We start from the raw sequence: 11,683 nt of genomic DNA, 5'->3' as shown, positions 1-11,683 counted from the left end.
GATTAAGCTCCTCCATTGGCAATATGTACTTCTGAATTTATGATTAATTATGCAAGTGTTGATTAATATTGGTGGTTCTTTAGCTTCACTAATTTGTTGGTGACTCTATTGTCGGTTGCTAATTCATTAAGCTTCTTTGGTGCTTGAAAGGGTTATGCCTAACAAACTTCACAGATTAAGGTGTCTAGTTATAATAATATGTCCATTAATACTTAGATTAAAATTGATGAGTTTTATCACATAATTTGAAAACTAAATATAGTTAGATATTCAATTCATGCTTATCAAAGTATAATTATTTCTTTACATAAAAGAATTTTTAATTAAAATTAAACAAAATTTAAATAACAAGGTGTGATTGAGATTACAAAATAATTTATCTACCCTTACTTAAAGGTAGAAAGATGCTGAACAACGGTGGCAATTAAGAAAATTAACAGTAGAATATCATAACTAGATCAGTTCAAAAGGATTAGGACATGAGCATAGTGTGATAATGGTTATCCCAATACTTAATATGCAGGCAGGGCAGTTATGCATTCCCCTGTGCAAATATTAACTTTCAAAGTAAAAGTTTCCCTTAATCTAATGCAATTGCAGGTTAAGTGTAAACAAAAACTGAAAATATAACAGAGTAACAATGAAAACAATTAACAAAGGGGGTTAATTGGTTGACAATTGCGGTATGTAAAAAGGATTTAGAAATCAATTGAATATAGTCAATCTTTCGGTATTAATCATTCAATTGCAGCAAATCTTCCTTGCGCACAACCACAATTGTGAGCTGGAAGTTTGTGATTCTCTACTACACAATACTAGACAATCGTATTTCATAGAATCTCCAAAACTAGCTAGCAGCCAATCAGTGCTAGAGATAAACGTCTCTCATGTGAACAAAGTATGATTCAAACCCAACTAGTAAGAACTCAAAAGCACACAAAAGCTCAGAGTAAGGAAACATAAATCAAATTCATTAACAAGGTAAAATATAGCATTAAGAACAAAACCTCATGTATGCATACAAAAGAAAATTAAACTAAGATTCACTAAGGAGTTTAGTAACTCATGTGAAAACAAAGAAAAATAAAATAAGATGAAGTAGTAATAGAAGTTGAGGTAGAAGCTGCGAAGTCCTAAGCTATCACACTAGTATTTATAATAGAAGGTCAGCTTGTCCTCCAAGTTTCCTTTGTCCTTATTCTATGTTTCAACTTTCAAGGGCCGAGTTCCCAATAGAAGTAAGTGGCTTTTGACTAGACTCGATTCTGAGTTAAAATAACAAAGTTACATTCAGTTATGTGAGGAATTATTGTGCAATAACGACAATTAGCTTCGGACTAGCACACGAGACCGTGAGGACCTTCACTTGAGTTCTTCATGAAAGTTGTAGCCCGTTAAGTTAATTTTTCATTCATTCAAACCTCATCCAATTTGGAGGCTACAACTCAAGCTATCCCCTTCAAAAGCAGCATTGTTCAAGAGCTCATTGCAGTATCAGACACAGCGCAAGATCCACTTCAACTCAAGCTAGAGGCCGAACACAACATGACTCAAGTGCAACATAAGAATTGTAGCTTTTTCTCTTAGCTTTCCATCCTTATATAATAATTTGTCCATTTATGCTTAGATTATAAATGATTAGTGTTTTAACATAATTTTACTAAATATAGTTACTTATTCAATTCATGCTTATCAACTATAGAGTCAAGGTTTTGCATGCACTGTTCAAAGGCAGATTCCAGCTCTGGACTAAATGTAGAGTCCTCATTGGATTCATTTGAATTCCTAATGGTCCTTACAGAATAGCTTCCAAATTTTGGGGTGACATAGGATCCAAGAGAATTTATTCCATCTGGAGGGAGCCATTCTCTAAGACTAGCAATGTTTGATGGGATTCTAGCCTCTTTGCCAAAGCCTTTCTCTTATTTATCCCTTTTCAATGTTGCTTCTTACCCCTTCAGCAGCAAGCATTCTTGTTTTATGACTTGGAATCACAATATGTTCAGGAAAATAATGCAAACTTTTGGACCTGTTTTTGTTATCACGCTTAGTCTTGGTGATAGCTCCAACCTCTCCACAGTTTCAGAATTGGCAGCCTCAAAAGTCAATAGCCAGTTTTGAGGACTAGTCAGAACTAAAGCTCCTAGAGTGCAATTTGTTGGAGACTGAGTTAGAGGCTCGGACAATTGTAACCATTACTGGAGATGGGCAGGACCTACTATTGAGTATTGATTAATTAATACACACATCATTTGATTATCAAACATGGGCAGGACCTACTATTGATTAAAAATTCCAAGTTTGAAATTATATGCACCTAAAGCTTTGTCTCAAAAGTACCTAAACTCACAGGGGATATTGCATGGGACATATAAGAGAGGGAATTCTTATGTCTGGCAAAGCATTATTCGGGCCAAAGATCATATTGCAGTTGGTTTTAAACCTCAGTTCTAAGTTAGGTAATGGAAGTTCATCTCTTTGGTATGCAGATTGGTTAGGGACGTGACGATTATGTGAGCGTGTGCCCTTCGTCCACATTTCGGATACACAGCTACAAGTGGCCAGTTTATGGCGAGGGGGAGCATGGAATTTTGAGGGTCTCTACACGGTTTTACCTCCAGATATTATTAGTGAAATTGCTGCTATATGGAGCACTTTTAGAGCTGTCCTGCCATCCCCTGCTGTGCAAATTGATTTTAAAACCTGGTTTGTAGATGTCCTTTCTCACAGAAATAGCACTTAATTTGGGTGTTGCAGCTATGTGGTGGACGTGGCGTTGGAGAAATACGAGAGTTTTTGTTTATGCATCGTTGTATTTAGATGTAATTAGCTAGTTTATTTTTCCTGTTAATTTTTCTCTTGTGACAAAATAAAAAGTTTATATTAATTAAATAATGGGTAAACCAATTGATGCACTACTAGTAACACTACATACTAGATCATCATCAAATGCATGTAACATCAATGGTAGAAAAAAAAATTAATAGGACAGGAGAAAATGGACGCCTTAGAGTCTCTGAAGGCCCAAGTAAACTAATTTCAATCATATTTTTTTTTTTGAAAATTTCAATCATATTATTTGCGAAAATAGATTTGCTGGTTGATGTTGTTATATATGACCCGAGCAGGGAATTTCAAAAGATAGAAAAACAAAAATAACTTTGGGCTTTTTTTTTTTACATTGGAAAGATAACTTTGGGCTTAAATATGCTTTTAATTAATAATATAATAAACGTATAGTGGTCAGAAATTAGTTTAACCTAAGATACACATATTAATATTTTTTAATTATCTACGACATACGACATACGTATTCCCCGTGCATCGCACGGGTAAAAAAACACTAGTAATTTAAATATTAAATAATTTCATATTTTTGAAAATAATTAATGCATTAATATTACATTTAATAGTTATTAATGAAATTAGAATAATTAACAAAAGTCAATTGTGACACTTTTTAAAAATAACTACTACATTATTTTGACATTTAATGGTTTTTAATGATATTATAATAATTAATAAAAAACAATTATGACTTTTCTACCATTAAAATAAAGTCTTTTTAATTATACTAATTATGTATTTTAATTATTGTAAAATAAAACACAAGTTATGTATTTTAATTAAATTAATATCTTAATGGATAAGAAAAGCGGATGGATCTTATCAAAAGTGTCAAGTTGGTCAAGTCAAACAATTAATTTAGTTTTATCTTACTTCTTTAATTATCAAATACACATTAATAAATAAAATCAATATTAAATGGACCAATTTAACACACTCCAATTTTTTTTCAACAGAGAAGATCATACCAAAAAAAAAAAGGAGACAGCGTGATCTATAAAATCGTGAATCCAAAGGGGAACGTGAATCCAAATTAGGGTTTCTCTAACCATGAAACCTGGTGAGTTTGATCCCATTCTCCCATGGGAAATTCAGGTAGAAATCTTATCATGGCTTCCGGTGAAAACCCTGATGCAATTCAAGTGCGTTTGCAAATCATGGAAATCACTCATCTCTGATGACAAATCGTTCGAAAAATTGCACCTGCACAGATCGGCCAGAAACAAGCACGTACTCCTCACCCTACGGGACACTAGCGGTCCTCCCGTCCACTATGAGGAAGAACAGGACCACTGCCACATTCCGTGCCCCTTGCGTCGTTTGGTCGAGGATCCATCGTCCATTATCGACGAAGAAGACGGGTGGTGCAGTTTGAAGGGTAAATACTTCGTAGCTGGCTCATGTAATGGCTTGGTCTGTTTTCACAACATTCCGTGTTATATTGCTTGTCTCAGTGACACGTTCTGGGTCCGGCTTTGGAACCCGGCCACGCACTTGTGGTCCAACAAGTCACCAACCATTACCATCTACAATTTCAGAACCGTGAGTTTTGGATTTGGCTATGATCATTCACGTGACACTTACAAGGTGAGTTCAAAATTATTTTATTTTAATCTGTTATATGAAATATTCATTTTAATCCTATAATAACATGATTTTATGATTTTTATCCTTTTGATTAGTTTTATTATTTATTTCCTCTTTGTAAGGTGGTGGGGATTGCAGAGTCTTCCGGAGAGCATCAATGGGGGGAGACAATGGTTTATTGTATGGGTGATAGCGGTTGGAGAACGATATCGAGCAAACCTGGTTTGGAACTTTCGCTAAAGGGAAACTATGGACAGTTTGCGGGTGGCTGTCTTAATTGGTTAGCAGTTGACGAGTTGAATCAGCCTGATCAACACCTTCCGTATATCGAGCGGATGGCGTTGGTGATTCTTTCATTTGACATGTGTAAAGAGACATATAGAGCATTGTCATTGCCTAAGGATATTAGTGATGTTAACACAAATCTTAGTGTTTTGGGAAATTGTCTGTGCCTTTTTCAAGACCGTAAAGGAACTCATTTTGATGTGTGGCAAATGAGAGAGTACGGAGTTCGTGAGTCTTGGACTCGAGTAATGAGTGTCAGCTATGAACATCTTCATGCTGATGATATGCTTCATCACTTGTGGCCGCTGATTTTCCTAGGTGAAGATGGTGACATCCTATTGCTCTTCAGAAAAAAGAATTGGGATGTTACCATGTATAATCTGAGAGATAATAGTGTGAAATATGTTCAACTTCCAGACAACAAACATTGGTTGTGTGCCCATGGTTATGTACAAAGTCTAGTTTCGCCTTATTAAGATTAAGGTTGGGTAAACAACAGAAGCAATAGACCGTGGAAACTGATTAACGCCTTAAATCAAATTGACCTATGGTTGGCAGAAGTGAAATGTCTGAAGGTAAATCATATTTATAGGGAAGCAAATTCTGAAGCAGACAGATTGGCCAAAAGGGGAGCTGAATTTACAAGAGACCTTATCTATTTTAGAGAATCCTTATAAGTGTGCTAGAACCCGTATCTCATGTACTATACTTTATCTGTTTTGCTGGTTTTGTCTGTTGGTTTAGGCTCTTGCTGCTGTTAGCTTTTGGTCCAGCACTCTTTTTCCTCTCTTGGGTTTTTTTCCCACTGGGTTTTCCCTTGAGAGGTTTTAATGAGGCTGGCCATGTAGGGTTTTTATTTACATTTGTAAGCCCTTTATTACCTATCTTGCCCACTATGAGAGGGTTGTTCTCATAGATTCTTCTATTAATAATAGCTATCTTTTGTTCTCAAAAATAAAATATTAAGGTTATTGTTTCCTCCTTGACTGACCCAGGCAGCTCACTTATGACTTACCTCATGCATTTTCTTTTATTTTCATGTAGCTGTCAACCACAATTGCTGAAAGTGACTGTTATTTTTGGTATTTTCAATCGGTCCCATTCCAAGTAATTTTACTTTCATGTTTCACTCTGGTATTGCATTATTCTTTTGCTGTTTTGTCTGTGCTGATTTTGCAAACTATCAATTCTCTAAGATAATTGAAACTTACATGACAGATAAGACAGAATTGGCATATTCCGGAGCTCAAATCTGAACGAAAGGCAAGCATGAAAAGTTTGCTAAGAACTTAAAAATTGAGTAAAGGTTGTGCAATAAACAAACTCAGTATAACAGTATATTCTGGCAAGCTTGCGAACTCATATAAAAGGGTTATACACACCAGCAAGTTGCACTCTAACTCTTTGCTTTTGATCATTGTTTTGAACTATTCATTAATATATTGGGTCTCTTCAGTGTTCTGCCACTGATAACTAAGCTGCTCCTTCAACTTTATAGAACATTTTTCATTTTCTATTCCTCTTTTCTTATAAATAAAATGAATCCACATTAAGAACTTAAATAGTATACTAGCAACACTAACCTTCAACTTCAAGTATGGATTTAACCTGTTATGCCTGCCTGGTTGAGGACATGAGTTCTTTCTTGTGGTTGAATTCTTTCATCACTTTCTTCCTCCACATTCTCTAAAATTTGTTTCAGAATCTTTTCTTCCTCTGCATCAAGATTTTGCATGCACTGTTCAAAGGCAGATACCAGCTCTGGGCTAAATATAGATTCCTGACTGGATTCATTTGCAATCCTAGTGTTCATTAGAGAATAGCTGCCAAATTTTGGGGTGACATAGGATCCCGAAGAATATATTCCATCTGCAGGGAGCCATTCTCTTAGACTAGCAATGGCTGGAGATTCAATGGTGGATGGGATTTTAAGTGATTCTAGCCTCTTTGCTAAAGCCTTTCTCTTATTTCCCTTCTCAATGGTGCTTCTTACGCCTTGAGCAGCAAGCACTCTTGTTTTATGACTTGCAATCACTTCCTCATTTTTTATACCTGAACTTGGAATGTGCCTTTTAGGACTTGGAGTAACTTCATTGCTTTCTGGTTGCATTTCCTTGAATACAGATATGTCAGATTTGAGGACATGTGAATACTCGAGTACATGTGAATAAAACTACGTTAAACAGTGGTTACTATCCAACTTGAACATGGTTGCCTCAGTGCAGTATACTCATGGTTAAAAAAGAAAAATCCTTATGCTCAATACGATGAGTTTCTATTCGATATAAATTTAGATACCTGAATGTCCATGTTGGCTCCCGAGCAGGACACTCGTGGTTTAAAAAAAAATTCCTTTTCCTCAGTATGATGATTTTGTATTAGATATAAATTTAGATACCTGAATGTCCATGTTGCCTCCCGAATCATCTTCTTCATTAAACCCACGTTGCTGAACTCTATTGGACTTGTTCAACCAAATTTTATTAACTATACCATCATATTCCTCCACTGTGTGGAAACTCCTGCTACCTACAGCACCCTTGGAGCTCAAGTCATGTTATCTTCAAAACCAGATAAATTCTCCTGAGCAAGAGAGTGCTCAATATGCTCAAGAAAATAATGCCAACTTTTGGACCTGTTTCTGTTATCACTTTCAAATTGTTTCCCTTTTACTTGGCCTAGTTTTGCTGATAGCTCCAACTTCTCCACAGTTTCAGAACTGGCAGACTCAATAGCAGGTTTTGAGGACTTGTTTGCACTATAGCTCCTAGAGTTCAGCTTGTTGGAGACTGAGTTAGCAGCGCGGACAAGTGTTAGGTACTTGCCACTGCCGATTGCGGAGATGATAAAATCTTCTAGCAATGGAATGCCGTTTACAGTTCTATGTGATCTATGCTTTCTCTCTTCATGGAAACTGATTGATCTGGCAATTATTTCCTTTGAAGAAATGCACCCCATGGTAATTAGCTAATGCACACTGCACACATGTCAATGATGAGATGGGATATAAGCATCAAGCCTCGCAGAACACTAGTAAGATATGGATGTTGACGTATAACATGTTTGGATCAACTTATTTTTCTATAAAATCAATTATGTCACCTACAAGCTACTCAGAAAAGCTTATCCCTGGAATTGATTTTGACTTTAGAATTAATTATAGAGTTTCCAAACATGCACTTAGAAATCTGGGATTCACAAATTGGAAATAAATTGCTAGGAAACATGGCATCTGATTTGTTTTGATGACATATATTTAGATAATGAATATAAGTATACAAGCAGAAAATAAGTAAACTTTAGTCTAGAGGATTAATGGCAAATTTTTACCTGTAGTTGGTGACCATTCTTTAAGTCCACTCCTGCAAACCATACAGAACTGGGGTCACAGAGTGGTTTTACTCTAAAGCAGAATACTTAAAGGCTTTTGGCCTTTGGCTATGAACCTGAACAAGAAACTTGAGTTGAAAACAGAATCCAGCATGAGTTTTCACTTTTCAGCTATACTTTAGAGTTTAGAAGCAAAATCCAGCCTTACACCATGGTACATCTTTGTTACTTGATAGTTTACTAACTCAAGTGGAGCCGGATCTCAAATTGATAATTTGAAATCTTGGAGTGGTTTGTGAATTTGGAATCACATACACAAAGAAAGAGAATCAGTTATGATCATTCTTTAGTTAAGGTCTAAAAAGTGCTCTGATGCTACCTACTTTCTACCTTTTCCATTTATAAACTTATGTTAGCAGCACGGTGCTCAAAGTTAGCTGCATAAACAATCTCATTTTCTATCCAGTTTTTGCTCAAAATGTTCAATTCGTACAAAAAGGCTAAGAATAAATTAATCATATGCACCAAAAAATCAAGTGGTATGAAAAAAAGATACAAGAATGTGCTCATGTGTTATATATCTCAACTTACTTGGCTTAACTGGAATTAAATGTACAACTTGCTGATCTTCAGTTCTAGTTCTGACTGTGTCTTGTCTTGGTCTTCTTTTTTTTGAATATGGAGGTTTAGACTTTTGGAGATGGTTTAGACTTTTATCAAACATGGGAAGGTCCCACTATTGATTAAATATTCCAAGTTTGAAATTATATGTACCTAGAGTTTGTATTAAATAATGGGCAACCCAATAGATGCTCTACTAGTAAAATTGCATACTACATCATCATCAAATGCATGTTACATCAATGGTAGAAAAAAATGAATTAATAAGACAGCAGAGAATGGACCCCTAGAGCCCTTCAAGGCCCAAGTGATCTAACTCCAGTTCACATGATCCGCAAAAATTGATTTGCCAGTTGATGTTGTTTTGCACAAAAATTTGTACCAAATATGGAAATGTTACATTTCCAACCTCACATTCCAGGGAATGTTTCAAGTAGGCATGCCCACACTTATCCGGCTCGATCCGAAACTGGATCAGTGTGGACAGACACTATCTCTCCTCTCTTCCAACAAACCTTAACCGTACCAGAGTCTCCTCTTCTCTTCTCACTACTCTGTCTAAGTCCTATCCTTTCTCACCATTATCTCTTCCTTTCCATCTCCGCACCCCACCATCATCGCATCCTTTCAATTCGCCGCCGTCGATGCCGCCTCATCTCTTGTCTCAAACCGAAGGAAACTATTGTCGCATGTTCCGATATGTTGTTCTTCGCCTTTGAACTCGTTGACAGCGACACTCCTCACCTCATTAACGTGTTTTCGTCAACCTCCATGGCTTATGCTGAAGTTTTTTAAATTTTGTTGAAATTTTTTCATATGTAATATTATTTGGTTGTTATTATATATTTGAATCAAAGCTTTGTAATGAAAAAAATTCTGTTAAAGATTTATCTTTGGTTTCTTCTACTTTCTTTCTTCTTCATCTCTTGTTTTTTTTATTTCCTTCTGTTGTGTTAACCGACAGGTCCGACCGATGAATCTGTGATCCGTCAAACCATAACCCAAGCTACCGAAGGGTGTGATCAGACGGTGGCGGTTCCGGTGATTTGGTGATTTTCAACCGACAAAAACCAAAGGCCGACCGAATCCGACCTATGGACAACCCTAGTTTCAAGATACCTTTCTAACAAACGCCCCCCTAAAGCTTTTTTAATGCATTAAAGGGCGAGGATTTGGAGTAATTTTAATTAGTACTCCATTTTTTTTTTTTGTTCTTTGGCCACCAGTCTCCACGGGGGAAAGGGGCCCCACGTGACTAATCTGGCTCGGCATACAGTAGTGATGTCCCTGGCCACAAAGGTATTATTTTTTACCTCAGAGGGGATCGAACCCAGGCCAGAAGCCTAGGTGAAATCCTTTAAAAAAATGCGCATTCACCACTTGTGCCACCCCTTGCGGATCCCTCCTCATACATATAATCTTAATATTAAAATATCTGAATTTTGTTTATGCATAATCTATTTGAAATTGAAAAGTTTTACAATGAGTAATTACTAAAAAAGATTATTAATAACTAATCAATATTTGTTATAAATGTAAAGGTCAAGTCAATTTCACTTATTATTATTATTATTAAAACAATAAATTCTTCAAGATATGATGATTAACAATAATAAATTAAATAATGTTAATACTTAACTTTAAATATGAGAAATTTAAAAGTCTTACATTCAAAATTAATATAAAAGATTATTAATATTTTCATTAATGTGGAGGTCATGTCAACTTAAATTCCTGAAAATGTGAGTAATAATTAAATTTAAATAATATTAATATTTATTTTTATTATGAGAATTGAAAATTGACAAAATTAGTAATTAAGATAAAGTATTATTAACATCTAATTCATATTGTTATTAATTTTAAAGTCAATTCAATTTAACTTATTTTTATTATTATTATTTAAAAAATCTCAAATAGTGATTAATGAAAAAAATTAAAATATTATTATTATTTAATTCTAAATATGAGAAATTGAATTTTTTTACAATTATTAATTAATTGAATGAAAAATATAGAATATTATTATTATCTAAATAATATTTTTATTAGTTTAAATTTGAATTCAATTTGACTTTACTTATTATTATTCTTAAATTTTTTCTCAAGTTGTCATTAATAATTAAAATAATATTAATATTCTTTCAAATCTTAATCATAGTTACTTTTAAATATGTTCAGAAATTGACACTTATAGAATTAGTAGTTATTATAATGACTAATTAATATTGTTATTAATGTATAGGTGAAGTCAATTTTAATACTTAGTATATTTTATATGTACAAAATAATAATTTGTTTTATTTTATTCTTTAAAAGTTCCTTAAAATGTGATTAATAATTAAAATTAAATAATATTTATATTTATTTTATATATGAGAATTGAAAATTCTCACAATTAGTAATTAATATAAAAATGTTATTATTACCTAATTCATATTGTTATTAATGTAAAAAATATTCAAGTAGTGGTATTATTATTTTTTGAAAGTTTTCCTCAAGTAGTGATTAATGATTAATAATAAAATAGAATTATTATTTAATTCTAAATATGAGAAATTGAATTTTTTTACAATTAGTAGTTAATTGAATGAATAATATTGAAGATTATTAATAACTAAATATTATTTTATTAATTCAAATGTCAAGTCAATTTTACTATATCTGTTATTATTGTTATTATTTTTTTTCCCAATTTGTGATTAAGAATTAAAATTATATATATTACAAATTAATTTTTTTACAATTATTATGTAATATAATGAATCATATATAAAAATTTATTAATAACTAATTAATTTTGTTACTAATGAATATGTCAAGTCAATTTTACTTATATACATAGATATAGTTTAATGAATAAGAAAAGGAAACTGAGGATACTATAAAATCAAGAAGGTTGGGTATCCAAAGTGGAACGTAAATATTAGGGTTTCGTATATCGAAAAATTCAAATTCATTGGGCACATAATTTGTGAGTCTCTTTGATTCAATAAATTTTCTTCTCACAACC

At 33.6% G+C, this 11,683-nt stretch overlaps 2 protein-coding genes and 1 pseudogene across 6 annotated transcripts; 2 read left to right on the top strand and 1 right to left on the bottom strand.

The window, feature by feature from the left end:
• The first annotated feature begins 3,659 nt into the window (after positions 1-3,659).
• LOC130724221 (F-box/kelch-repeat protein At3g23880-like) lies at positions 3,660-4,711 on the top strand (annotated as a pseudogene).
• Positions 4,712-4,769: 58 nt separating this feature from the next.
• On the top strand, positions 4,770-5,195 carry LOC130725672 (F-box protein CPR1-like). Its single transcript, XM_057576880.1, has one exon. It carries the CDS (start codon positions 4,770-4,772, stop codon positions 5,193-5,195), a length of 426 nt encoding a protein of 141 aa, XP_057432863.1.
• Positions 5,196-5,996: 801 nt separating this feature from the next.
• Positions 5,997-8,788, bottom strand: LOC130724222 (uncharacterized). Of its 5 annotated transcripts, none has more exons than XM_057575407.1 (4): positions 8,641-8,788; positions 8,050-8,081; positions 7,118-7,696; positions 5,997-6,832 (listed from the first exon to the last, which is right to left on the bottom strand). In XM_057575407.1, the coding sequence occupies exons 3-4, from the start codon at positions 7,127-7,129 to the stop codon at positions 6,323-6,325; spliced, it is 522 nt and encodes a 173-aa protein (XP_057431390.1). In that variant the 5' UTR covers positions 7,130-7,696; positions 8,050-8,081; positions 8,641-8,788; the 3' UTR covers positions 5,997-6,322. The 5 variants fall into 5 exon arrangements, with proteins under 5 accessions (XP_057431390.1, XP_057431391.1, XP_057431392.1 ...); XM_057575408.1 differs by having other exon boundaries at positions 8,050-8,177; positions 8,641-8,718; XM_057575409.1 differs by having other exon boundaries at positions 8,050-8,165; positions 8,641-8,712.
• Between the last annotated feature and the right edge of the window lie 2,895 nt (positions 8,789-11,683).

Source organism: Lotus japonicus, chromosome 6 (genome assembly GCF_012489685.1).
Source record: "Lotus japonicus ecotype B-129 chromosome 6, LjGifu_v1.2".
NCBI lineage: Eukaryota > Viridiplantae > Streptophyta > Magnoliopsida > Fabales > Fabaceae > Lotus > Lotus japonicus.
Note: the sequence above shows the minus strand (reverse complement) of the source record. Positions and strands in the feature narration are given on the sequence as shown.